The 26,721-nt window shown below is 60.6% G+C and overlaps 8 protein-coding genes across 8 annotated transcripts; 5 read left to right on the top strand and 3 right to left on the bottom strand.

The window, feature by feature from the left end:
• Positions 1-2,517: 2,517 nt before the first annotated feature.
• Positions 2,518-6,213, top strand: PLICBS_000581 (uncharacterized protein; the record flags this gene model as incomplete). The annotated part of the gene is made up of 3 exons (XM_018318399.2): positions 2,518-3,009; positions 3,200-3,295; positions 3,349-6,213. The coding sequence occupies 3 exons, from the start codon at positions 2,518-2,520 to the stop codon at positions 6,211-6,213; spliced, it is 3,453 nt and encodes a 1,150-aa protein (XP_018183924.2).
• Positions 6,214-6,351: 138 nt separating this feature from the next.
• PLICBS_000580 (uncharacterized protein) lies at positions 6,352-7,143 on the top strand (the record flags this gene model as incomplete). The annotated part of the gene is made up of 1 exon (XM_018318400.2): positions 6,352-7,143. The coding sequence occupies one exon, from the start codon at positions 6,352-6,354 to the stop codon at positions 7,141-7,143; it is 792 nt and encodes a 263-aa protein (XP_018183925.2).
• Positions 7,144-8,020: 877 nt separating this feature from the next.
• Positions 8,021-9,794, bottom strand: PLICBS_000579 (uncharacterized protein; the record flags this gene model as incomplete). The annotated part of the gene is made up of 2 exons (XM_018318401.2): positions 8,021-9,438; positions 9,503-9,794. 2 exons carry the CDS (start codon positions 9,792-9,794, stop codon positions 8,021-8,023), a joined length of 1,710 nt encoding a protein of 569 aa, XP_018183926.1.
• Positions 9,795-12,580: 2,786 nt separating this feature from the next.
• On the top strand, positions 12,581-14,220 carry PLICBS_000578 (uncharacterized protein; the record flags this gene model as incomplete). The annotated part of the gene is made up of 2 exons (XM_018318402.2): positions 12,581-13,353; positions 13,413-14,220. The coding sequence occupies 2 exons, from the start codon at positions 12,581-12,583 to the stop codon at positions 14,218-14,220; spliced, it is 1,581 nt and encodes a 526-aa protein (XP_018183927.2).
• Positions 14,221-18,148: 3,928 nt separating this feature from the next.
• PLICBS_000577 (uncharacterized protein) lies at positions 18,149-19,633 on the top strand (the record flags this gene model as incomplete). The annotated part of the gene is made up of 1 exon (XM_018318404.2): positions 18,149-19,633. The coding sequence occupies one exon, from the start codon at positions 18,149-18,151 to the stop codon at positions 19,631-19,633; it is 1,485 nt and encodes a 494-aa protein (XP_018183929.2).
• A 528-nt stretch (positions 19,634-20,161) lies between these two features.
• PLICBS_000576 (uncharacterized protein) lies at positions 20,162-20,700 on the bottom strand (the record flags this gene model as incomplete). Its single annotated transcript, XM_065599626.1, has 3 exons — positions 20,162-20,318; positions 20,450-20,554; positions 20,687-20,700. 3 exons carry the CDS (start codon positions 20,698-20,700, stop codon positions 20,162-20,164), a joined length of 276 nt encoding a protein of 91 aa, XP_065455698.1.
• An 889-nt stretch (positions 20,701-21,589) lies between these two features.
• On the top strand, positions 21,590-23,141 carry PLICBS_000575 (uncharacterized protein; the record flags this gene model as incomplete). Its single annotated transcript, XM_018318405.2, has 2 exons — positions 21,590-22,036; positions 22,104-23,141. The coding sequence occupies 2 exons, from the start codon at positions 21,590-21,592 to the stop codon at positions 23,139-23,141; spliced, it is 1,485 nt and encodes a 494-aa protein (XP_018183930.2).
• Positions 23,142-24,289: 1,148 nt separating this feature from the next.
• PLICBS_000574 (GID complex subunit containing RING finger motif) lies at positions 24,290-25,698 on the bottom strand (the record flags this gene model as incomplete). The annotated part of the gene is made up of 3 exons (XM_018318406.2): positions 24,290-24,919; positions 24,979-25,518; positions 25,648-25,698. 3 exons carry the CDS (start codon positions 25,696-25,698, stop codon positions 24,290-24,292), a joined length of 1,221 nt encoding a protein of 406 aa, XP_018183931.2.
• Between the last annotated feature and the right edge of the window lie 1,023 nt (positions 25,699-26,721).

The following is a 26,721-nucleotide window of genomic DNA, read 5'->3' as shown; positions in this document are numbered from 1 at the left end:
TGTGCACCTTGGCGATTCCCGGCCTCATTTATTCTTGATGACGCAGAGCGGCAGAGGGTATCTCGTCCTCTTGCTTGGCTGGGCGTGTGCGATCAAACCCAGTGGAATGTATAAGTACTGGGTAAGAAGACTGACTCTGGGGTTCGAGGCCTCGTACGTTGAAGCGCGCGTCCATTAGTTCATTGCATGTCGCTCCGACCTGGCCAAACGATTCAGACAGCAACAAAGTAATTCATGGAGGTCGCGGTATCCAGAATGCATTTGATCGATGTGCTAATTACGTATCTCGTAGATGCGATCTCTCTTCGCCATTCTTATTGTTCTTGTCCCGCTGATGACAGTACCGCATGGAACCTCGGCAAGAAGCGGTCCCGACCGCGCGTACCTGGACCGCCCGGACCGGGTGATAACTGACTGCAGGGACATCGATCCCAGATGCATGTACGAGAAAACCGAAGACCCCAATGTGGCCAGAAATCTCAGCAAGCTCGTCTCAGCGCTTCCCGATAAAGCCGAGTTCGGACTGGAATATCCCATCGCCTGCCACCAGCATGGTCGGTACGGTTTGGCTTCTGAGCCTGCCGGATTCTGCCTCTTCTTCGTGGGGCCGAAACGACCTTGGAAACGCAGTGGCAGCGAAGTCAAACAGCTGGCCGCCGCAATCGCGAAGCGGGCCGAGGAAGACAAAGATTGCAATTCCAAATGTGGGAGGGCTTACTATAACGCTTGGGTGACGCTCAATGTAAAGCTCAAGCTCGACTACGTGCTCAGTTCATGCAAGGGCCTATGCTAGAGCAGGGGGAGGAGGCAATCCAGTACTTCTGGCAGGGCCAGGCCGGGCGGGCTCGTAAACCTAGCTTACTGCCTTGGTTATCTGGATTCTGGTGACAAGTTGACAACAAACTGCACTTGGTATTCCGAGGCAGCCACCAACGCGCTGTGCACACGTGACGCTTGTCCATCTTCCCAAAGGTCGGCTACTGGCTTGGCCATCGACCTGCTCGGCGAACCGTCGCCGACGCCCTGATGACATGGCCCTTGAAATGACGAGGCGGTGTCGTCTCTCCGTGACGCCGCAAAGCCTTTCATTGCAGGTTTGCTTGCCAGACCATGTGGGCAAGCAGGACGGACATGCATGTCTCCAGTACCTGGACTGCCACGAAGCCCCAGGGGCAGCGATGCTCCCGGGCTTGGTTAATCCGCTTCTCCGGGCCAATCACGAATTGTAGAATCGATTCAACCCGCACCGATTGGGTATTAGTGCGCTGTGCTGTCGCAACGCCGCCAATCACCAGCCGCCAATGTAGGCTGGCTGGCAAGTGGTGACGCCGTGGGGCGGACTTGCTGCCAGTCGGTGGGCTGCTTGTCCTCGGTACTTGGGGCGCCCAAAGAGGAAAAAAGGGGACCCGGTGGCCAGGTCTGCTGTGCATCCCCAGCGGCGTGTGTGGCTCCGGGCTGCTCCAGGTTGACCCCGTCCAAGTTTACAGTTTGCGAGGCCACTCACTCACTCACTCACTTGCTCACACTCTCGCACATCTTCGAAACCCGACGCTTCCATCGCTCGCCCGTCTGCACATCACCGCCTGTGTGCACGTCTTTGTCTACCTGCGCCCGCTTGCATCAGACACGCTCCCTACCCGAGTGCAAGTTTTCACTACGCGCCAGGGCGTGTTGCGCTGCTCCAGCGAGGCTGCTGCTCTGCTCTCGTTTTGGCCTCTACAGAGGGACGGGCAGTACCTACCGTGTCGCCTGAGGCGCCAGCCGCTACAGGTACGTGCAGTGACTGACGGGTGCCGCTGGCCGTGCAGAACCCGCCTGCAGCAAAGAACCTAGGTACTGACGGGTGACCGGCGCAGCACCAGCGCCAGCGCCAGCGGACTCGCGGGAACGCTATTCTTGGGGGCCGCGCCCATTGTTTCCCGCCCGCGCGCCAACCCGCCCCCCGTCTGCCTTACACCCACCTCACCTCACCTCAGCCTGCCAGACCCGGCGAGCCGAAAAACTTCCTGCACCTCGCCTTATTACACACCTTTCTCCTCGACCAGGGTGCGTCGGACTGCCATCACCCTTCAAACCTCACTTTTCATCCACGCGCGACGCCATCGCATCGCCCTCGCAGCCATCATCGCTTGCGCGACTGCATTTCTCTTCCCTTGAACCTTATTCTGCCGTTTGTCATTTGTTCGTCGGCGAAGCCATTTCTGCGCTTTCTCGTGCCCGGCGCGACCCCATCTGAACCGTCTGCCAACCAAGCATTCTGCCCAGGCACCCGTCAACAACCGACCAGGCATTGTTCTTACTTATTGATGCTTGCATCTCCCTTCATCACCTCCGCCTTTCCCTTTTGCAGCCTCTCGTTACTGGCACGCCAAGGGCAACATCGCGTGACGAAACCACTGCGGTGTGCTTTCGCTACCTCATTCTCACAAACCCCAAACACCTCTTCACCCCCTTCGCCGCCAACCGGCAACACACACCGCCCACGTTACATGAACTCGCCGCAAGGCCTTCATAACCATGGCAACTGAGGCCCCGTCGCCAGCCGCCTCGCAGTCCCGGCCTACTAGGGGAGGCCGTGGCGGCAGAGGCGGCCGTGGCGGAGGCAGAGGCCGAGGAGGAGGCCGCGGCGGAAAGGCCAAGACCACCACCACCAAAGACTACAAAGTCGTTCCGCGCGGCATCTTCAACTCGCGTGGCAGAGTTAAGACCTTTGTCCAATCGCGCCCCCAAGCATCCTTTGACCGCCAGCGGCACCTCAAGGACACGTTCCGTGCCGTCTGCAAATCCGTCAAGCCGGCCCTGGAGGAGCTGGCCAACCGTACAATCGGCCGCTTAACGGGCCGCAAGGACGCCTACAAAGACTACGATGAGACCCCAAAAGTCAAAGCCGCCCTCGACGCGAGGTTGGCCGAGGTCGAGCGGCAGGAAAAAGTTCGCCTTGACTTGGGCGTGGAAATGGCAAAACGGAGACTGGACGCCGACGAAACCGTTGCAAACATGCAGTACAAGGTATGAAGTTTCTTTATCGCTCAAGCTCGCGTCATGAATTTCCCCATCACCATCCTCACTCTCTCTTGCTTTCTGGTCCTTCCAAAGTGCTGCCGAGCACGGGCGTCTTGCCCGTTGGTGGCCAGGCTTGACCGCCCCGCCCCGTTGCACTACGAGACAGAAACCTGATGGCTGACTGCTTGCGATACAGAACGGAGTCGAAGAGTTGCATGAAGAATTCTACGACGGCGTGCTCGAAAGACTTCGCGTGCTCGAGGTCATGCACGCAAAGGACCTTCCCGTCGACGTAAGCTTCTTCCCGCCTCACAAGCGCTAACGCTGCTGACATAATTGACACAGGTCCGTGATGATCGTTACGAGTACAAAGTCATCTCTGACGATCACCTTGACAATGACTTTGGTGTCTACAAAGAGTACAAGGATGGCATTCTCGTGCCTTATCCTGCTCGCGTGGAGGGCACCAAAAAGTACAAGGAGAGCCAGCGATCTCAGGAGGACGCCAAAGCCGACAAGGCCGCAAAGGCTGCCGCGCTCAAGGAGAAGAACAACACCGGCACCAGAGGCCGCGGTGCTCCGAAGCGAAGGGCCCAAGATCTGCCCGAGGATGCACCGACGCCAAAGAAGGCCACTCGGACCTCTGCCCGCCTCGCAGCGGCCGGTCTCTCTGAGACGGGTGCCGCCAAGGGTTTACTTGCGGCCGACGAGGAGGCTTCCGCTCCATTTGGCACCGAGACGCCCGATGCCGAGGATTCCACGCCCGGATCCCCAGAGCCCGAGGAAGGTCCCGCCGCAAATGCCACTGAGGGTCTCTTCTTGCCCAAGTCGGCCACGGACGCCGATGAATACGGCCTTCGGTCGTGCGAATGGCGCCATGACGGAGTCAATGTCATCCACAACCGCTTCATTGTACCCCCATATTTCAAGTTCGGCAACTGGGAGATCGGCTTCAGCGACTCGCGCAATTCTAAGGAGCATCAGCGCAAGAAGCAGGCAGCCGCCAATCCTTTCACTGGCAAGCCGAATTCCGGTGCCTGGTACTTCGATCACAGAATCGTGGATTACGACTCGTCTCAGCTCACGGCTAGAAGCTTCGATCAAGAGACTGTGGCCAAACATGGCCTCCATCCCACGACCGGTCTGTTCCTCGCAGACAGCAAGAACGACCAGGAGCCGGCTGAACCCTACGTCATGCCTGGCAAGCCTGTCGTCTACATTGCGAACCCCTCTGGACGGATCGTACAGGCTTCCCGGTCGTTCCAAGTCACGACCACTCAACGCAGCGTTGAGGAGGCATCCGATCGGGCTGACATGCGAGCCGCCCTTCACAAGTTCTGCAAGAAGAACGACATCGACCCTGAGGCTTTGGACCTGACTGGCTATACCATGTCCGATGAGCAACTCCTTGCCAAGTCGCTCGGAACAGCAGAGCTCGAGGATCAGACCCAGTCTGCCTCCGAGGAAACCACCTCTGACGCGGAAAATGCCCTCCAGTCCCCTGCCGACGCAAACACCGACTCTCGCGAAGATGGCGTGACCGGACTTTCTATCTTGACATACGCCAGTGCTGTGTGCCAGGCTCAGGATCTATCGCGTGCCGCTCCAGCGGTGGCCAAGAGCTCTCGTTATGATGCCATTCGCGACGTGTTCACATCGTCCAAGCCCGATCCCACCCCAACACAGGATGCTGGCTCGTATGGCATGAACATGCTAGCCCAGATCTGCAACGTCGAGCCTCGTGTGTCTGGCGCCACACCGAACGTCAGCCACGCCGCTCTTGCGGCTGCCCTCGGACAAGGGCAGACGTCGCAAGCTACTGCACCGAGCAGCGATGCGGCCGGCGCCTATGCCACTGCAAGCAACGTTTCGGCTCCTGACCAGCATAAGGGCGGCCAGGACCAGACAACGCACCATGCCCAGCAGCACGAGGCAACCCTCTCTACACTTGAACCACAACACGAATATCCGGCCCAACAACGCGGCCACGCCCTACCACCACCTCCCGCGCAGCAGCCAGACAGAGGCATGATGGCACCCACCATGCCTCATGAGAGAGGGGTTCAGCAGCAGGACCAAGGCATGATTCCTCAGATGCAGGCACAGCAAGACAGTGGCGTGATGCCTCAGATGCAGCCGCAGCAGGACAGCGGCATGATGGCCCCGATGCACCCACAGGACAGCGGCATGATGCCACATCCCGCGGCTCAACAGGGAGGCGCAATGATGCCACACCCAGACGCCAGACATGGCGAGTACCTGCACCAACAGCCTCCTCACCACGGCGGCCAAGGCATCCAGGCCCCGGAACAACACTACCGGGCTCCAAGCTTCTCGCATCCAGACGCTCGCGAGCCCCCTTATCCACCTGTTCGCCCTGGCGATCAGGCTTACGACCAGCGGGGAATGGCGACGTACGCGGGAGAAGCACAGCAACCTCCTCCGCAGGGATATGGCAGCCAGCCTCGCTGGGATGCACCAACTCAGGCGGGACCGGTGCCAGTTGCGCCAGCGGGCGCACCTCCGCACCAGTATCCTCCCCTCCCGCCGCCCACTCTTGGAGGCACGACCCCGTCGAGAATTCCATTCTCGCTCAACGCCAGCGCAGACCCATTGCCTCCACTGCGCCCTACCCGAAGCCGATTTCAGCTGTTGACATCGGAGGACACTATGCACGAGCAAGGCATTCGGTCGGAGGCCGATGGCTACTATCCTCAAGGCCACCACCGCGGCTATGCACGTGGATATCAGGAGCCGCCACTCGCACCAGAGAGAATCTTACCTAACCCGCAGCAGTCCGGTCAGCAGGCATACATGGTATCACCGCCTCCCCAGGGATTCACCCACCAGCAGCCTTTGGCTCATTCGCCCACGCTCGGAAATCTACCCACCATGCCGGGCCAACCGATCCAGCAAAGCCCCCCCGGAACGCCTCACGGATCTGCCCACCACCATCGATCTACCCCGTCGGGCGACGCGGGCAATGGGAAGTACCGCAAGCTGCAGCCGGCGCCTGTACCAGCGCACAGAGCTTGGAATAACAAGCCAGAGCTCAAAACGATTCTGTATGACCCTAAGGAGACGGGATCTTCCGCGGCGCTGCCGAGCTCTGGCCCTACTACCATTAGAGGTTGGAATGTTAACCAGCCTCGGAAACGCAGCAAGCAGGACCGGACAGACTCTGCCAACGATCGGGAGGACTCCAGATAGAATCAGAGCGCCCAGTCGACCCAAACCGCCCAGCTTCCCACCCATACGAAGTACCAGAGTATTAGATTCGCACGGCCCGAGATCCCCGCGTCGTTTGCCCTTGTTCAGTCGGAACCCAACCCGCGCCCTGAGGCCAATATGAATGCCGCTGCAGTGCCGACTAGTCCGTCATTCGATCCTCAGCAGACGGTAATGTATGGGTTCGGGGCCATTCCGACCATTGGAAATGGCAGTGCTGGGACTAGACAGGATCACGCGCAAACAGCCGCCCCGGCACGCAGAATCAAGATCAAGCTCATCACCAAGGAGGCCAGACAGAGGATGGTGGCAGAAGCAGAAGCAGCAGCTGCGGCCGCGAAAGCGAAGGCGAAAGCGAAAGCGTCGAAGAAGGGCAAGAAGGCCTCGACGAGCGAAGAATCGGCTCCAGCTGCTGCCCCGGGCAAGGCCAAGAAGAGAAAGGCCCCTGCATGCGAGAACTCGGCTCCAGCTACTGCGCCCAGCAAGGCCAAGAAGAGAAAGACCTCAGCGTGCGAACAATCTGCTTCATCTACTGCGCCCAACAAGGCCAAAGAGGAGAAGCCTACCCCGGCGTCCGAACAGTCGGCCCCAGCTACTGCATGTAGCAAGACCAAGAAGAGGAAGGCCTCGGCATGCGAGGAATCAGCTCCAGCTACTGCGCCCAGCAAGGCTAAGAAGAGAAAGACCACGGCAAACAAGGCTGCCCCGGCGCAGCAGTCGAGCAACAGCAACTCGAACAACGCAGTTGAGAAAACTCCTGCAACCAGCAATGCCGTTGCAGCCGTTTCTGCACCCGCGGCCACTGCCACAGACAGCCAGGCTGCCGTTGAAAACGCGGACACGGAGCTCAAGAACGAGACTCCTCTGAAGAAGCGTCTGCGGTCCACCAGGGCGAAGATTGCGAAGAAATGAACCCGAACTGCAACTTGCGACTTCATCAGCAGACCGCGGGCGTACGCTCATCGGTCACGCGCTCTTACGGCCAAAAGCTCCTGCTTTCTCGAAAAGCTGAAGTGATGGGTCGCGCCTAGCACATACGACAACGACAACATCATCATCATTAATTGCTTGCGTTTGACTTTGATTTTGATTGAGAGCCCAGACACGGCTCTCCTCTCGCCCCCGGGAGGGGCTCTGCGTGGACTTTCCCACGCGATCGATCGACTGCATGACGGCCGACAAGAATCTTGTTGAAGGCGGCCCCCATGCTTTTCCTGACTTTTGAACCACGGCGTACACGAATGGATATACCCACCACTTCTTCGAGAAACTGGCGGCGCGCCCGCCACACGCCGTTTTGCGTTTCCCCTGTTTCTGTCTCTCTCCCTTGGGCCTTTGGCAAGTCTGGGCGGAGGAAAGGAACGGGGACGGGGGGACGGCTCAACGGGTGCTTTTTGGCGAGGCAAGGCGCCTTGCTTTGGAGTATCAGAAAACTCTGGGATACCCTCTTGAGACTGGGGTTTTGGTGGCTTTTGAGATTTTTCCTCTTCTCGGCGTTTTTTGGGAGCGAAACGGCGCTCAGGTGGGCGGGCGGCTGCTGACAGCTCTCTGACTTTTTGTGTGTGAGATACTTGCGCTGCCTCTCAGGGGCGGGCACATATCATGGAATGTAACAACATCTGACAACTTTGTCCTGTGCCATCATTGTGATTTTGTGTGCATCTTGTGTGTTGGTAAACGGTGCAGCGGGCTGTGCTGCTGTTTTTGCCCGTCCATCTATCTACCCCGTATTCAACATTTTGCTGCAGTACATCGTACACATCGTTACCCTCAGTAAAACCCCGCCCTGTTACGACTCAGAGGGCTTGCTGTCCTGCCCCTCGGTCTGTTGTCCCTGTTCTGCGCCCGACGCCGGCGCTGCATTTGCCGATCCTCCCTGCGCAGCTGACGTGGGATCCTGCACGCTGGTCGACTGTGCGTCGGTCGTGGCGCCTCCCATGGCCACCTGGCCGTTAACATCGCCCTGGGCGAGTCCAGCACCGTGGCTGCCCACGCCCATGCCGCCCATGCCGTCCACGGGCGCCATGTGTCCCATAGCCGCGGCATCCATGCCCATTCCTCCCATCCCCGGCATGCCCAGCATGGCGGCCGGGTCCAACATCATGTCGCCGCCGTTGGGGGCCATGGCGTTGCCCCCAAGCGAGAGGAGGCCGGCCCCCAGCGCGCCCTCCGGATGCAGGGGGTACATGACGGCCTCCATCTTGTCACCGTCAAAGACGACCATGTTCTGTATGGGCTGCTGGGTCTGACCGAGGACGTTGATGACATCCTGCGCGAGCTGGCCGCCGAGGATGGCCGTGACGGGGGCGATCTCGCTGCCCAGGTTCTGGAGGAAGCTGCGCAGGAACTCGGGCCGCAGCGTCTCGCTGGGGAGGCTGAGCGCCTTGTGCTTCTGGGTGGCGATTTGCGTGAACATCTTGAGGTCGTCGCGGTTGGATGTGGAGGGCAGGACGCCGCCCTTGAGCTGCTTGAACTCCCACAGCGCGCGGAAGCACGAGAGCGCGGGCGTAACGCTCCTGAGGCGCCGCTTCGACTTGAGATACTCCTCTGGCAGCACGGCGAGGTCGCTGGCGAGGAACCAGGTCGAGTACAGCTCCCGCTTGGTGACGCTCTCAGTCGTCTTGGACCCCTCCGTCTTGGTCTTGACGTCGATGATGGAGCGCGTCCGCGTCTCCTGCTTGGGCTCGGTGGCGACGTTGCCCAAGTCTCGCTCAATCACGTAATCGTGCTCTATGAGGTCGCTGAAAATGAAGCCGTAGAAGCCGTGTGTCCCGGCAGCGTAAAAGGCCTTGCCGTTGATGCGTGTCGCCGTGTTGATGATATTGAACGTGTCTGGGTCGAGGTCGGTCGCGATGACCACGTCGAACCCGGCGAAGTAGCTCGGGCCCTTTGCGGTGACGCTCTCTGGGTCAACGTGAACCTGCACGCGAGGGTTGAGCTTGCGCAGAGCAGCACTCGCGGCCTCGGCGCGGTTTTTGCCGATGGGGTCCTCGGTCTCTGAGAGAAAGAATTGCGCGCCGAGGTCCGACTCGGTGACGGTCGCGCCGTCGAGAATAGTGATTGAGCCGATACCGGCAAGGACGAGGTTCTTGGCGACCTCGTTGGCAAGGGCGCGCATGGTGATGAGGAGGATATTTGCGTTTTGTATCTTGGCCTGGGCGGCCATGCCCCAAAGGCGGATTTGGCGATCATACAGCGCGATTTCATCTGCCTCTGAAGTCAGCAAGTCTCCCGGCCAATTCAGAACATTGAGGAAGCGCGCGGTTCGTACCTGCCGAGACGGTGTTGTTGGGTGGAGGATGCATAGGCAGGGCCCCGTTGGCCGTCATGAGAGGCAGCATGAAATTGGGGTCGCCTAGAGGCATGCCCGCCATGGTCGAGTCCTGCAGGAAATTCTGGCCGCCCAACATAGCCGCCATCGGATCCGAGCTGAGGCCAGCATGGTCCATCAGGTCGGGAGTAAAAGAGGGCATGCCTCCTGCGCCGTTGGCGTCGGCGGTGCCCTGAGGGATGGGGGGCATCGAACCCGAGCCGTCGTCGGGGCCGGGGTGAGCAGGATCCATCGATGCTGCTCGAGAAGATGTTTGTCGCTGAAGGTGTGGGCGTGCTCAGATCTGATGCAGCGGGATGAGCACGAGGCAGGGTGCGGCGCAAAGAAGGGGCGCGATGTGAGAAGGGATGCGGGAGCGTCGTTCACCCGCCCCGGCCGCCTTCTTATCGCCTTGTCAAAACTTCATGCAGAGTTGGCGGTCGCGCAGGTGTGCGGTGGTGGTAGGACAGCTGTCGCAGGAGTGGTTGGGCCGCAATTCAGATGTGCCGTGTTCAGTATGTTGATACGGGGGCGGCGCGCGGCAACTGCCTGATGAACAAGGATCTGTGAGGCTTTGCGATGAGACGCAACTGAGAGGTGGATGCGGTTTGCTGGAGGTGGCTCGACCCGCTGACGTAAGGGCACTAAATTACCACCTGCCGTGCGTGGCGCTGGGCAGGGCTGGGCTGGGGCACTCCACTGGCAGCTGCGGGCTCAGCGCGACATTGAACGATAAAGTGGTACCGCTACGGGCGGGCCTTGGGCGCCGTGACGGCGTGTAACTGCTAACGCTCAGCCACGCGCCGTGCTTGGTGCTCGATGCGCGTCGCGGCAGTTGGAGCTAAAGGATGATGACGACAAAGGTTGACACTTGGCACAAGAACCAGGGCAGGCCGACTGCTGTATGCCGGCTGTGAGATAATCGAGTATGATGCGACGCCTAGAAATGAACATATCCACGAATGCCGCCCATTCGTGTGCTTGTGCAACCTCCCATGGGAGCACCGCCCGCGCATGACGTGACGAGTGAGGCGCTGATGCAGGCAACGCCCCTGCAGCAGCGGCCGCTGCCGCCCTGACGCAGCTGCCCGTGCTCCCCCACAGTGGGTGACCCGCCGCGCCGACGCACCGGGGACGGCGACGGCGGCGGCCACAGGGGACGGGGCGGGTGGCAGAGGGCCAGCCCTCGCTGGAGCTTCAGGTTCGGCTTGGAAGCGCCCTGCGAAAGCACGAACAGCACCGAGATCGATTCTGGTTCGTCTCATTTCGGAATGGAGCGGCGCTGCGCTGGCATGGCCGGCAATCGGGCAGGGATATGGTGCTGCGTCTCGCCCCCTCTTTGTACGGAAATCATTCATTCGCACGAGTTTATGCTCCTGCATGTCCAGCAGCAGCGTCACTGGCCCTCCGCGTGTCTGAAGCCGCCGTGCTTGCTGCGCGTCCGTTGGGGGTCGCTGGGGGCGTTTCGAAATGGCCGGCGAATCACGGCTCGCGGGAGACACCCCGGTGCTGCGGTTTCAGCGGTCTTGCAACGCTGCCCTGCTTCCGGGGAGGCCGTGAGGCGAGCACCGGAGCTCGTACCTGGGCTCCTGCCTTACGCGGTGAGTTGCCGGACGGCGGCATGCACAGGCCGCTCGCTCAGGCATTCGCTTGTTACGAGTGAGAGAAGGAACCGCACTCCGTGTGAGGCAGGGCCCCCAAATGTGCGTCCGACATGCCTGGAGACGGACCGCATGCGCCTTGGGCACCGCAACTCTCCAGCAAAGGTCCTGTCGGGCGCTGCTCACCACCTGGTGCCTGGTGTTGCCTTGGCCAGCCAGCCACTCAGCGCGGCGCTCCAGCGCATTTAGCAGCGCATCAAAGACATGAGGACAAAACCCCGCCCTGCGCATGACCTCGAGCCACTGGCCGGGAGCGTCGCAGGCAGGCGCATCCATGGACGACGGATGGACGATGAATGCCTGCCTGGGTGTCTGGTGGCATCAATTAGTCGACGGAGGCAGCACTAAGCCCACCGCAGTGCCGGCAGCGAGCTGTTAGGTTGGTGCGAAGTCTGGGTACCGAGTAGGTAGTAAGACACTCACCAGACACGCCGGCGACGACCTGGCTCATGCCCCCGACGCCAAGTTCCGTCACTCCCTCGCCGTGCGCCGGCTTCCAAAGCTGCGCACTTTCCTCGTTCCTACAACCGCGCGCAACCTGAGGTGAACCTTGTTCCGTGCCTCCTGCAGCGAAGCGCAGCGCAGCTCGAGCTGAAAAGCCGCCAACACAGCCCCTGGTAGGCGGTTAGTACGGAGTGAGCACCTGGCAGCATCCGAGGTCCGCCGAGTACAAGTACGAACAACGACGAGGTGCCAAAAGGCGGACCAGACCCCTCCCTCCCTCCTCGTCGTCAAGTCGTCGTCGAGTCCGGTCGTCACCCGTCACCCACTGGCGGCCGACTAAACCCAAGCAGCAGCGGTTGCGTCAACGACCTCGACGACTCAACGGCCATGCAGCAGCACCTCTCCGTCCGCCAACGCCAGCATTAGCAGCAGCAGCCGCCCCGTCCCATCTTGTATTCACACGCTTCCCTGCCCGAGTACCATATTTAGCTCAGGCTGCCCATTGCGTCCGAGGACGGTAATCGCTCACCCGCCAAGGTAGGCAGCTCGCAACGCAAACCCCACCGGCCGACGACATCTCATTTGGCCGATGGCTCCGACAGTTCTCGACCGCCACCACCACCACCGCCGCAACCACCACCACCACGACAATTCGCAGGGCCTCAACAACCCGGCGCGCGCCCTCTGAGCGCTGATTCACCCGACTACCTACGACGACGGCCACGGCCACGGCCACGGCTCCGACCATTGCAAGCGAGTCGGCCCGCCCCCGTCGTTTCCATCCGTGCAGTGGTTGGCTTGGCCTCGGCCTGCCCGCTCGCCTCTCATCGTCATCGCCACATTCACCGCCCCTCCCCCCATCGTCGCATCCATAACCCAGAGTGCGGCCCCGTGCCGTCGCACCTGCACGCACGCCAGTCCCGCCCTCGAAGCCATGGCCTCGAGGCCCGGGTCGAGCTCCGGCTCGGGCTCCAATCGCCAGCGCGCCCGAAACTCTCAAGAAGACTTCCCTCCGCTTCCCGCCCCCAGACTGCCTCCTCTCCGAAACCTGCACTCGCCCATCGGCTCCCCCGCCCCAGCCGCGACTCGTCCGCAGACTCGCTTCTGGTCCGCGGCCGCTCGCCGCGCCGAGCGCATCCGCAACCTCGACGACCTGCCCTCCGGCCTCGACGACCTCGACGACTCCATGGACCAGACATGGCTGGGCCCCATGCGCCGCAGCTCTCGCCTGCGCGCCGCCAACCACCGCCGCCCCAACTTTGACGAGCTCGACCAGACGCTCGACGAGGCCAACTCCCAGCTCAGGTCCCTGCTGGACATGACCAACCACATCAACCTCATGACGCCGCTCATGCGCGACAGCTTCTCGCCGACCCTGCGCCCGCACGACTTCGCCGACGACGCCCGTCGCAGCAAGCGCAGGAAAATCGACGCCGACAGGCTCGTCCCCAGCTTCAAGGGATTCCGCTACGGCAAGTACGGCCAGGTTGAGCCGGGGCAGCTGCACATGGAGATTGTGAGCTGCGATGGCGGCATGTTCTCCAACGAGTCGTCGTACGCCGCCGAGAACATTCTCAGAAACGACAACTCGGTGTATTGCACCAAGGGGAACCGCTGCAACATTGTGCTGCGGCACCAGGGAGCCACGGTTTTCACCCTTCGAGAGGTGGTCATCAAGGCCCCCGGCTCCATGAATTACTCTCACCCGTAGGTCCCTGTAGCGCGCCAGACTCACAGGCAGAAGACGCCACTAACACGGCATCCAGAGTGCGGGAAGGCATGGTTTTCGTCTCCATGAATCAGGACGACTTGCTGAGCCGGACAGCTCAGTATCAGATCCAGTATGCGCCAATGACGCGGGATCACCCGTGGTACGGGCACAACGACGACCGGCATCCTCTGGACCGAGACTCGCGGCGTATCGTGTCAATCAGGCATCACGACGATGGTACCACGAGCACGCGGGCGCGGAGGTCCTACATCTATCGTGGCGACGACGACGAGGCCGAAAACCGCATGCCTCAGATGCCTGAGGAGTTCACGCAGAACCAACCAGACTTCCGTGTGACGACCGAGTGCAGCGACGACGAGGAGGACTATGAGACATCACAAATGTACCGGCGTGCTCCCAACCGCATTGGGTCACTACCCTTCGAAACGCCAGACTCCGACTCTGAGGACCCCAACAACCCATTTGGGTCTGACGACTTCTTCGACGACTCGCAACCGCCGCACCACCCCCAGCGCCGCTCTACGCGCCATATCGGCGGTGGCGGCCACCGGGACCGGCTGATGGACATGTCCTTGGCCGAGGCCTGGGACGCCCACGCCAATGCGACGCAGGAGGCCGTCCGCGCCGTCGGCGGCGAGCTGCTCGCCCCGCACGCGCGCTTCTACATCGAGAAGAAGAAGAGCAAGTGCACCATTCGCTTCGATCCTCCCGTGTCGGGCCGCTTCATCCTCCTCAAAATGTGGAGCTCGCAGCACGACTCGTCGGGCAACATCGACATCCAGTCCGTCATCGCCCGCGGGTTCGCCGGCCCGCGCTACTTTCCCTCGGTCGAGCTCAGCTGATGCTCCTCTCGTTCTGCCACGCGGGGAGGGGCGCTGGGCTCCCCCATTGCCCTGCAGGAGTTTTGATAATTGGCGTTCTGGATGACATGGCATTTGGGAAGAACGGACCGGCGTAACGTGGCATAGATGATGACGCATGTGGCAATGACAACGGCAATGGCAAATGGCAAATGGATTTGGGCAATCCGGCCGGCCGGGCCGCTTTGGTTCGTGGCTACTTGGCGTCGACCTCGCTCGCTCACTTCAATAGATGCATGGTGCGACGAACCTCATAGCCCGTAACCTGCTTGGCCGCCTTGTAGTTGCATCCCGTGAGGCTGCTTTCGCATTCCGGTAGTGTAGTCCTAGCCGATGTCTCTGCCTTTACCCGCATGGCATTTGCACCCCACCGCAACCCGCTCCATCGTCACCGTCCATGCGACTAGCCATGCTCGCGCAGTTGCACATGTCGGTGCTGCGTCAATAGCGGCATCAGAGTTGTACGACACATCCGCCTCTAGCAGCACCGTTGATCTGGCAGCACCGGAGTAGCCGCGTGTAGAACCTAGCCGCCCGGTTAATAGATATGTAGGGCGAGATTTGCAACCGACCTCATCTCAATGCACGCGACCATTTTTACTTCGGGGCCAACCTGCTTGTGGGCCACACTGCAAATGCACGGAAACATACTATGTATGGCGAAGATTGCACTACAAGAAAAAGCCAGAATGGCAAGGAGAACCGTCGGCAAAGTCCGGGATGTTGAATCAATTCCATATAGACGATTCCATGGATGACTGCAATACTAAGGCTGCCGAATAGCATATACTCGACGAGAGAGGATCACTCCGTTGCCTAACGCTTTGCGCGACATCCAGCCCCCCGTCGACGACCATCGCAGCCAAAACCAAATGCTTTGAACGCCCATAGCCAGACCCGGCTGTCCTTGGGTTCATCGGCGCTGACCACCGGGGGGGAATGCGCATACGGCGAACGCTGCCGTGGTCCAAAATCCCATGCCCCTGGGGTTTGTTAGCCAGTGTCCTCACAAAGACCGCCACCCGAAGGCGAGGGGTTGCTTGAGAAACACAATGCACATACACGCATAGACTGGATACCACACAGAAGGCAAGTTCCAACTTTGGCGAGGAGAACAGCCACGCGGTTTGAAGCTCCACGAGCTGCTGCTGCAGCATCGCCACGGCAACGACCGTCGCGACGAGGCAGACGAGATTACCGCGCAAGAAGTACATGCATAGCGCGTCCGGGTGCCTTTTCTTGCTGAAAAGGCCCATGGCCGCCATGGCCGCCGGCACGAGGACGCCAACCATGGATACACTGAGAATGAAAGTGTATCGCACATGTGCGAGGACCATCTGGAGTGCCTCCATGGGCGCGGCGTTGACTTGTGCGACCCAGAATAAGACGACGATGATGCAAAATGCCACATGGTAGAGGCAGCAGATGGCTAAGAGTAAACATAGCATGCTTATGAGCACCCCGGCAGCTGACATCGAGAGGTAAAGCCTCCTGGTCCTGGAACGTTTGCCGCGGACGGGCCGTGGCGAGGAGACTCGCACCGAAGGCTGCTGCTCCCTGTCGGAGAGCATGATGGCGAGATTGTTCAGAGATTGCGTCTTGCTATGAAGTCACGAGGGGCCGTTGGATGAGGAGCAAAGAGAGACAAAGAGAGACAGCCAAAGGGGGACTTCTGTTCGCCATTGTACCGCTGGGAGGGTTTCCCTCCTTGCCGGGCTGCAGAGGAAGTTGTGGTCATGTTGATGGATGCTCGGGATGGCAGGAGCGTTGCCACGAAGAGGCACTGAGCTTTCCCCGTGGTAGAAGGTCAACGGGATAGACGGTGCTGTTGTGGCTGGAAACCGCCGTGGCCGTTCGTCTCCGGGACATAGGGCAGCTTGGAGATCGAGGCCCAGCGAGATGGTGCCCAGGGGGGTTGGAGAATTCCCCGAGCTAGGTACTTGTCAGCAAGCGAGTCATGAAAAAAAGGCCCAGCGTTCGTCTGGAAAGCCTTGAGCGATGACGGCATCGCTCTTGCGATTGCCGGACACTCGCATGAATGTAAAGGCCGCAGAAAGGTGCAGTGTGTAAGGCGACACAGATGACTGCCTTACTTACATTCACAGATGGACAGAGAGGCTTCACGCCCCGTTTCGACTTGCGCCCCAACAAACAGTCAAGAGTGCTCGTCGGTTTCCACGGCAGCGGGCAGACGGTCGACTCCCCTGTATCCGTGGAGAGCAAGCTTTCGAGGTGCTTGCCTTGGCGAGACACTTGCTTCGTGCTTGCAGACGGGCTCCGCTGCAGCGCGTCGAGATGGCGAGCTGCGGAGCGTCACTGTGCGGGCTGTAATATTGGATGGGACCCCCACCACCTCACCTGGGCGGGTATTGCCGCCGACTGCGTTTTCATGCGGGCGGGCGTTGACAGGTGCCACAGCTGGGGCTCATGCTGGCCGGGGGGTCTCGTCGTTTGCAGGGGCAGCGTGCGTGGGGGGCCTTCAGGTTGCCTCCAGCTCTCGGGGCCCTGAAGGGTTCCGCTGAGGCGCCACTCGAGTGTGCCCTGAGCAGCCCCGCCTGAAGGTGTCGTCAGCAGAGTTGGCTGCAGGGCAGGTGGTGACAGCGGCCACTGGTACAGCAGCTCAAGCCACCACCGCCGCAACCAGCAGCCACCATGGCCCGCCTCAACAGGCCGCGCCGCCTCGGACTCACCTGCTCCAGCAGTGGGCGAGCATTGATGGCCAGCGCAGCCACCTGACCCAATGGCGGGCGCCCTCCACATGCAATTGCCCCCCCCCAGGTCCCCCCCAAACCAAGGCCAGCAACCAAGCTTCTCCGTTGTGGATGGACGGGCAGGCCGCGTCGCATGAGCCTGCATTGCATTGCAGCTCCAAGCTCGTCGCCACAGGCCAGGACGCGGCCAATAGCTGCCACCGCACCGTACCCAGCCGTGGCAGCTTTGTTTTGGCTATCCATCGGGCGCAAATGCTGTACCTCGCTAGTGATTTGCTAGTGGATAATATAAGACGACGACGTGGAAGGAAGGAAGGGTTCGATGTGGCCCGTTGATGCCTCTTGCCCTCTTCTTGCTGCTCCCTCATGTCCCTCATGCCCCTCTTGTCTCTTCCACTCTGTGTGTGCCTCTCTTCGCTCTCCCATGCTCCATCTCGATTGTCTGAGCCAGGCTCCAGCAAAAGCCGATAGACTTGTCGCGGGTAGCAGACGTTAGTCCTGCTAGTTGCCACGCCTAGTCGAGACACGGACAACGCTCGCGCCCGCGCCCGACCCGCTTCCGTCGACAGCTGCCCCCCGGTGGCGCATTCCCCGGAGCCATCCTTTGCGACCTCAACGCCGCCCGACCGGATGCGTTGCCTTGCTTGAGAAGGCCGGTACCTTGTGCGCCGCTCCGCAACCGGGGACGCGACGCGGAGCACTGCCCATCGATTTGGGGCGTCCGCTACCAATATCTCGCGCCGCTCAACTTTGTCCATCACCGGACGTGTCTCAGTCTCGCGGCCCAAAGTACCTGGGCTTGATTCGCACTCACACGCGTGTCATTCGGTGGAGATCTCACCCTCCATCGCGGCTGCCTCCCCTGCCTGCTTGCCCCCCCCATCCAGGGTGCTCTATCGATTTCGTCCCGTCTCCGACCACAAGTCTTGGGGGAAAACCCCCATCCCTTTCGCATACCAAGCAAACCCGAGCATACCATCGCCATCGCACCTTTTTTGCATCTCTTCGCAGATCGACATCTGTTGGTGCTGGCACGTTTCAGCCGAGGCCATCCAAGTCGGCACTACGCGAGTGAACGACCAGGCACCTTCGCGAATCGCGGGGTCCAGGGGTAGCCAGCATTAATCTGCGACACATTAATCGTCCCACCACGCGGCCCAGCAAAGACCTGGCTTGCCAGTCTCCGGCCCGGACACGCCATGCAGGGCTCGTCTTCCCTGCCAGATGGGCAATGGGTCCGCTCTCAGGGGCACGACGATCAGCCCGCTGATAACAGCAGTCCGCCACCGAGTCCGCCTCGGTCGAGGATCCCGAGGAAATTAGAGCTACATGTCCAAGCGCCAGCTGCCTCGTCCTCAAAACCAAACTCTCCAACGACGCCGACGTCGCGACGCCAGAGCTCCATCGCCATCTCCAAGGAGCCGGGATCTCCGCTGCGACAGTCCCTCTCGACGACACAGCTCGACGACCCCGAGGAGCCAACAACGGACCCCCAGCGAGGCACGCAAAAGATGCCGCTGACGGGGGACGGCAAGACCCCGGCCTCGCCGGACGTAAACCAGCACGGACACGATGGTGCCTTCTCGTCACGACTCAACCGACTTGTTGGAGCGCGATCTTGGCCCGATACTGCGCACGCATATGCCAGACCAACCAGCTCGCCAGCTCCCAACACCGGACCTGCATCGGTTGCACGGTCCGCCTCGCCCGCGATAGCCCCGCGATTCGCCCTCTTCTCGTCTTTGCCGTCACTAAAAGGCCCTGCCCCATCCAAGGTCGCCGTGCCGCAAGACGACGAGTTCATCAACCTCGACATTCAGGCATCACTGTTCCCAGCCGGAGCACCTGCCGAGGGTGATGTCTTCTCGCCCGCAGCCTTTAAGAACCTACACCTCAACGCAGTCGGGGTGCTGCGAAAATTCCAGGCCGCCTATCAAGACCGGACAATGGCTCTGCTCGAGCTCAGGGCGGAGCGGGAGGCACAGAACGACGAGAAAATTGGGCTAGAAACTCGATCACACCACCTCAAAATGCAGCTAGAAGGTATGGCACAAAGAGCTACTGAGATCGAGTCCACCATGCGCGCCCTCAGGGAGGAGCTCGACACCGAGAGGCGGCTCAGGATGGAAGAACGCCATGCCAAGTACGCCACGCTTTCTAGCCTCTCCGTCTCCGAGGATCTGGGCGTCGAAGAGGACCAGATGGACGAGAGGAGAAGAAGCGTCGCGACATCCAAGACGGACTTGGGCTCTGAGACCGATACAGAGAGCATCGCAGGAGCTAGCCTCTTCTCTCGATCTCGCAGCCCCACCGTTAGGTCGAGCATCACGGACGCCACATCAACGGACAGTATGCCACCACCACCTCTGCCTCCAAAACCGAAACGGAATTCCCTCGAACCTCCGCCGCCGGCAAGCAAGGCACAGCCGCAGCCACAACTGTCTGCGTTTCAACGGCTTTTCAGAGGTAGCCCCCAAGTGGAAGCACCTAAAATTGAGGAGACGCTGGCCGTGTACAGCTGCCGCAACTGCGAAGGTCAGGACGCCAGCGCTGCCTGGAACACGGTGAGCCTCCTGAGAGATGAGAACAAGGGCCTCAAGAGGAGGGTGGGGGAGCTCGAGTCGGCAGTAGAGGAGGTTCTTGATGCCGTCAACGGTGTTAGCATGTCCCCCTTGGCTGTATAGGGCCCAGGTCTGGAACCTGGCCGCTGTTGAATCAGAGTTGCATACTTCGTACTTTGTAGTAGCATTGGCGTTTAAGGTGGGGTCTCTCGCTCGAGTCGATGAGATGGCGCTGGGCGACGGAGCTACTGAGTAGACACGATATACCAATGCAAAATTTCGACTTTTACTTGCGATACATCTAGTGGGTGCGCTTGGATGTACTGGATGCCATAGTACGTCCTTGAATCTTGACTCCTGACTCCTCAGTCCCACTGCATGCACCAAGCAGGCGCCCAAAAGTGCGGTGATCTTGAGGAACGCGAAATTGGCACGACACTTGCAATGGCCGTGTGCTTGCTCTGATGCCATGCCGAACAGTCACGGTACTGCAGCGGGTTCCATTGTTCAATCGAGGTTTTGTTGTCCGCGTCTAACCCGGGGTTGGAAATGGTCGACTACCCGTGTCCATCCGTTGCTCGCGCTCATCGCATGATATATGTACACTCCGGCGCCGCGGCGTCAGCCCCTCCACACAATCCAATCACCCACTCAGTGGTGCTCCTCTCCGTGGTGGTGTGAGTCCTCCATGAAGAAGTGCTCGTACAGGCAGTATCCGGCGAAGGCGACCGTGGCTGTCCCCAGGCCGGGCAGCGTGCCCCTGAACCTGTTCCAGCGGGAGAAGGGGCCCGTGAACCTCCAGGCGTCACTGCGGCGAGGCAACTTGTTAGCTTGCGGTTCGTGGTCTCGAAGTTCGCGCGTCCTTGGCGCCGGGGGTGTTCGGTTGGGCGGGCGGCTTGGGGATTCGCGGGGAATTATTCGAGGGGGGTTAGGACTAACGCTCGCTCCCAGGGGTCGTATCGGGGCTGGCCGGCGGCCTCCTTGAACGCTCGCATGTTGAAGCCGGTGATGTTGGCCTTGGGCCCGCGGGCCGCTCGCAGTACTCTGTCGTGTCGCATCATCCGTTAGCACTCGTTCAATGGGACTTGCCGTGCCTTGGCGCGTGGCCCAGGCCACAGCAACGGTGACGGCAGCGGAACAACGTCAAGCAGCCGGCGGGCAATGCATCGTCCGTACCTTGTGGGAAGCATGGCGGCCAATTGAGCGGACTGGACGCAATCGGGGGGGTCGGTGTCGTGCGTTGGAATTGCAACGATGGTGATTCGAGGATGCGCAGAAGGCACTTGGCGTCGGCCGGAACAAAGTAGGCCAGCGCCGGCGACGGGGGAGGAGGCGCACGGACCACCTGCGCTGCCGGCGCCCAGCCACAGTGACAAAAAAGAGCAAACATGGCCCTTGAAAACTTGCCCGCGACGCTGACTCGTCTTGGGCAGCCACGTTTCTGTCAGCCCCCGCCGGCCACTCGTCTCTCCCGTCCCTGCGCAATCCCAGCCATCCATCGCTTCCACACATCGGGATCCAGCAAGCTTCTCGCGCCCAGCCCTTCAACCCCGTTCTCCAGCAACTCCGTACCGGCCGCGGGACCACCAGACCGCCGACGTCACGACTGCGAGCCTTCTCCACGCAACGCAAGGAACCATTTTACCCTCGCCACGGCCTCGGGACAACGTCTCCGCGATTGACCGATACTCGAGCGTGCTCAGCTGTCGACGGGCCGCACCACCGTCGTCATCGGAGCCTCCGACCCTTGCCAAGAGCGCTGCGGCTTGATATCGCCGCCCTGCGAGCTGCGAACCAGCGACGATCGACTCGACCCGACTTGCCCTTCCGCTGTCCTTCCCTGGCATCTCAATGAACTACCGGCGAGGCCGTTATAGTAGACGCGGCTCCCCGACGCGTTAGAGACAGCGACACACCGGTTCTCCTCGACAGCCACTGCCCACCGCCGCGCCCCCGGACTCGTCACTCCCCACGAATCCTGGTGGCAGCTTCAGCCTAAACGACACTCATCGCGACTCTCGGCGCTTGCCACCGCCGCCGCCTGCTGAACCCCAGCCTCAAGAACCCTTTCCCTGTCCGATGCCGCCACAGATACGCGGCTTCGGCGCTGGGCCCGGCGTCGGCGCCCCCTTCCACCAGCCTGGCTTCCCATCCCACGGTCAGCCGCAGGGCGGGCCGCTGGGCGGGAACCAATATCTCGGCGCGTCTGCCCAGATGAACCCTTTTGCCGCCGCCAACGGCAACTCGTTTGGCGCTGCGGGACTCAACGGAGGCGCCGCGGGCTTCGCCGACTCGGCGTTTGGCAGCCAGAATGCGAGGATGGGATTCGCGCACGGCTCCGGGGCCGCCGCTGGGCTGCAACAGCCCCAGCATGGAGGCCAGGTCCAGCACAACGTCCTGATGGAGCACCCGACCATGAGGACGCAGCCGAACAAGGGGAGAATACGAGAAGTCTGGAAACATAACCTGCACGAGGAGATGGCCGTACTACGAGACATGGTGGAAAAATACCCGTATATTGCTATGGTGAGTCCGCTCAGAGAATTCTGAGAGCACGTGCACCTGGCCGGAATATTGACAACCTGCGCCCTAGGACACTGAATTCCCGGGCGTAGTATCAAGACCGATGGGCTCGTTTCGAGGGAAAAGCGATTACCACTACCAATGCCTGCGCACCAACGTCGACATGCTCAAGGTGATCCAGATCGGCATCACCTTGTTCAACGAAGAGGGCGAAACCCCGCCGGCTCGGCCACCCTCGAACGACTTGGCAGGCATGGCTGGAAGACGAACTGCGAACCAGGGACCGTTCCCATACTCATGGCAGTTCAACTTCAAGTTCTCTCTGAAGGACGACATGTACAACGAGAAATCCATCGAGTCTCTCCAGCAAGCCGGCATCGACTTCAACCTGCTCGAGCGAGATGGAATCGACCCGCACGAGTTTGCCGCGCTCCTGATCCCGTCGGGCCTGGTCTGCTTTGACAATATCAAGTGGATCTCATTCCACGGCGGTTACGACTTCGGCTATCTCACCAAGCTTCTCATCTGCACGCCGTTGCCCAACGACGAGGTGGACTTTGACCACAAGATGAAGCTCTACTTCCCGATGACGTACGATGTCAAGCACCTCATGAAGCACGCCATCAGACTGCACAACTCTGGGCTGCTCACGCCGAGCGATCCCAGTAGCACCGAGATCCTGCAAAAGTTCGAGCACAAGTCGGGTCTGGAGAACATTGCCGAGACGCTCAAGGTCAAGCGCATTGGGGCCGCTCACCAGGCCGGCTCCGACTCGCTCCTGACAGGCAAGGTGTTTTTCCAGATGCGCGACAAGATCTTCAACGGCGACATCCCCGACGAGCACGTCGGGAAGGTTTGGGGCCTGGGTATCCCGGATGTCGGCCTCCTGACCTCGTCCATGATGAACGCGAGCCATGCTGGCGGCGGCGACCAGCAACAGACCAACGGTGGCGCGCCTAGTACGCCCAATACCGGCACCGTCGGCCTTGTTACCACGCCTGCCGCGCAGAGCCACAACACCAACGGCCTCTCCAACATGGGCCCGATGACTCCCGGAGGCGGAGGCGGAGTCTTTGGCAACTTTGCTTTTGCAGGAAACAACCGGTAAAGGGGGGTCAAAAAGCAGTGCCATGACCTACGCCTTACTCGCCACGAACACCATCCCGCCTCGTCATCCGCCATCCCATTCCTCCATCCGTCAATATCCTCTATCCACTTGGTGCTTGCGAAACTGCTTGCGGAACGGGATCGATGCTACGCGCTGCTGAGAGTCTTTTGTGTTTTTGCCTTTGCGTTCACTGGGGGCAACTCGGGAGCACACGTATCAAACTGGTCGTACTTGGGGCCGGGGATCTTTGTTGTTGTTGTTTTTTGACTGCGGGACGAAGCGATTTTGGGGGCTGGGCTCTGCTTTCGACGGGCGCCTCGTCTTCCTGCGGGCTTTGCTCTTCGTTCTGTCTGTCGTGGAGGGCAGGGGAGTCAGCGCATTGAGATTCGACCGGCAGGAGCGGGCGCATGGAGGCATCTGAATGGACGGAAGGCAGCGGTTCGGGGTCTGGCGAAAGGACACAGGGAAAGAAAGGAGAGCGGCGAGACTGATGGGCTCGCGATGAAGTGTTTGGTTGTCCTTTGTGGTTTTGTGCACTGCCGGTGTTAGTCTTAGTCGTGTTGTTACGGCCGCTGCTCTGTGCTGCCTTGTAGCGGGGTGCTGTGTCGAGCGTCACCTCGACCGGATCCCAATGTATTTGTATTACTACTACCTGACCTATTTCATGTTGACTTGGCTGTCTGGTGAGGCTGTGTGCTTGCTTGCGGACGCTGTAGAATGGACCAACCTAGCGGCGGACGACTTGGATTATGTGTCTGTTGATTGATACCATGTATGTGTCTGTTGACTGATACCAGGTATGTGTCTGGGAAGGGTCGGGCGCAGCGATTATCATCATTATGGTTTAGGTGGTGGATGTAAAGCGAATGGATTCGTCTATACACGTACATATCCAGATGGAATGCAGCTACAGCTGTAGTACCAGCAGCCAGTCCCTGCCCTTCAGTGTGGTACTCGAAACAAAACCCAGCGCTGCACGCAGAAAGAGAGGGAAAGAAAAATGCTGTCCCTTACTCTTGGCAAAACTCCATAGTCCCAGTCATGAGCGTTCGTCATCATATGATGTCCCCTTCTCAGCAAGCACGCGTGGAATCTCGCACGTCGCTGACCCGGCTGTAGGGTCCACGGGGTTCCTCCCGACCCCGCCACTATGTTATGTACACCTTCTTGAGCACGTCGGTGGAGTAAACCTCACCAGTGCGGGGGTCCTTGACCTCGTTCTCTGACAGGCCGGCTTTCTTGGCGTGGTCCTCGAGGCGCTGACGGCCGTAGACCTTGCCGTTGGGCAGGAGCAGGAGGTCGTACTCGACGTGGCTCTTGGTGTGGTGCGCGTAGGGCACGTTGCGCGCCAGCTCGTTGAGCTCGGTGGAGCAGATGGGGCAGACGCCGTGGCCGAGCATGGAGGCGCCCTCGCCGCCGCCCTGGTGCGCGGCCGACGAGTGGCAGGCGGGCGTCTTGAGCGCGGAGAGGCCCGAGGACAGGGCGATGTGGAGGAGGGGCACGGCGGGGAGCGAGAGGAGGTTGCTGTGGGCTTGGGTGAAGAGGTCGGCGAGGTCGGCCCACCGGGAGGCGTCGTAGGAGTCGGCGTAGGCCGAGGACGCGGATGAGGGCGGGAAGGCGAGCAGGCCGCAGGCGCGCTTGACGTCCTTGGGGTATATGGATGAGTATGGGATGAGGTACTTTTTGGCGTGCGCTATGGCCTCCATCAGCTTGGGCTGCGACTCGGTGCGGAGGAGTTCGATGTACTGCTGCAGCCGCAGCATGAATTCGAGTTTGCTCTGTAGGTATTGTTTAGCCATGAAGCCAACGACGAGATGTACTGCGACGTTGTTCTCACCTCCATCTTGCGCAACTCTTTCTTGTTCTCGGTGCACCAGGCCAGCGCCTCGGTGACGCTCCCATTCAGCAGTGACTCTCTGATATGGCTCATGCCGACAAAGGTGTCCACGTCGACGAGGTTGCTGAGGCCCTTCTCGGCGGCGAGGTCGGCGGCCGTCTGGTTGAAGCCGTGGCGCAGGAGGTAGTCGGCGAGCAGGCGGTCGAGGCGCTTGCGGCTCCAGGCCTCGTACTTGACGTCCTCGACGGCGTCGATGGAGTAGAGCTCGTCGAGGTGGGTGATGCGGGCGGCCGTCTGGAGGTGCAGGCGCGACTCCTCCTCGGCGTAGGCGGTGAGCTTGCGCTTGACGCCGCGCATGCGCGTGAGCATGGCGTCGAGGTTCTTGAGCACATCCTGCTGCGAGGCGCGGCCCGAGACGGCGGCCGTTGCCGACTCCTTGAGCAGCGACTTGAGGGCCGTTGTGTCCTTCTCGATGGTGAAGTGCGCGGATCGGAAGTTCTTTCGGAGGAGCTCGTTGGGGAGGCGGAGCAGCGGCTGGTCCTGTTTGAAGAGAGAAAGAGAAAAGTCGCGTCAGTGATGGCTTCGTCGTCGACGGGCGGGCATGGCCCCGGGGCGATGCGGATGCCGATTCGGCTGCTCAAGGCCCAACAACCGAGGAACGTGACTTACCAGCAGCAGGTGCTCGCTGTGCCGAATCTTGGACAGCTCGTGGTCGGCCATGGTGGACTAGGATCGGCCGGCTACGAGGCTAGGGGGAAGTTTTCGGTGCGGACCATTCAGGGAGAGGGTTTGGGTGGTGGTTGGGAGAGTCAAGTTGCCGTCGAGGTGACGATGACGCTCGGCGATTGACGTCGGTCGTCGATGCGAGCTCGCAGTTGGAGCTGCATGCTGTAGCGGCGGTCGGCTCATCACTTGGGCGCTAAGCATTCCACTAACGTAGGGCCAAACTCCCCCGCATCCGAGCCGCGGCCGATTACCTAAGGTCCCTGAGCTGGTCCCTGAACCGAACTTACGGAGTACATCCCGAGCCCAGACAAGAACACCAAGCTGCAGTTATTCTGTGACCGTGATGCAATGTGTGAAGGGCATTGTACTCTTGTACCGATGATTGTGCATTGGATTAAATCTGCAGTAGAGACCAGCATGCGATGGGAGGCCATCGACGCAGACGCCCCCGCTGGGAACCTTACGGGAATGGGGTCAAATCGCCGGATCGGTCCAGTTGAGGAACGGCTGTCGAGCCCGCCGCCCATCACTGCACACTGTGTTTCCTTCGAAAAGCTGACTTTGCACGTGTATGCCATGCCTAGAGATTCACGTACGGCGCGAGGGCAGCCGTGTCATCTGCAGCGGATGCTACCGAACGGGTTGTCGTAGGGTGTCACTGCGCTGCAAGGCTACGAGAAGCGACCCGGATGGCACCGGCGTACGACAGGTTATGGCAGCTGACGCGCAACACCGAGGCTGGGTGGCTAGCTGGCAGGCTCACGATTTGAGTGTGGCGCGTGCCGACGGGCCGCCTTGTTTCCACGTAATCTGCATCCTGTTCGCCTTGTGCCTCGTCCAGTGTCGATATGCCTCACGGCTCGATGAGGACTTGGACGAGAAGCGGGCGGACAGGGCATTCTCTGACGAGGCAGACATACTGTACCCTATCGTCGAATCAGAACGGAATGGCACAGCGCACGCCGCGGCAGGCCGTCGCGACTAAGGCATCGGTGAAGACCTAGCCCACCACTCCCT

The sequence above is a fragment of the Purpureocillium lilacinum genome (assembly GCF_023168085.1).
Source record: "Purpureocillium lilacinum CBS 284.36 DNA, scaffold_1, whole genome shotgun sequence".
Lineage (NCBI taxonomy): Eukaryota > Fungi > Ascomycota > Sordariomycetes > Hypocreales > Ophiocordycipitaceae > Purpureocillium > Purpureocillium lilacinum.
The sequence above is the reverse complement of the archived record's forward strand: the minus strand, read 5'-3'. Positions and strand labels throughout refer to the sequence as shown.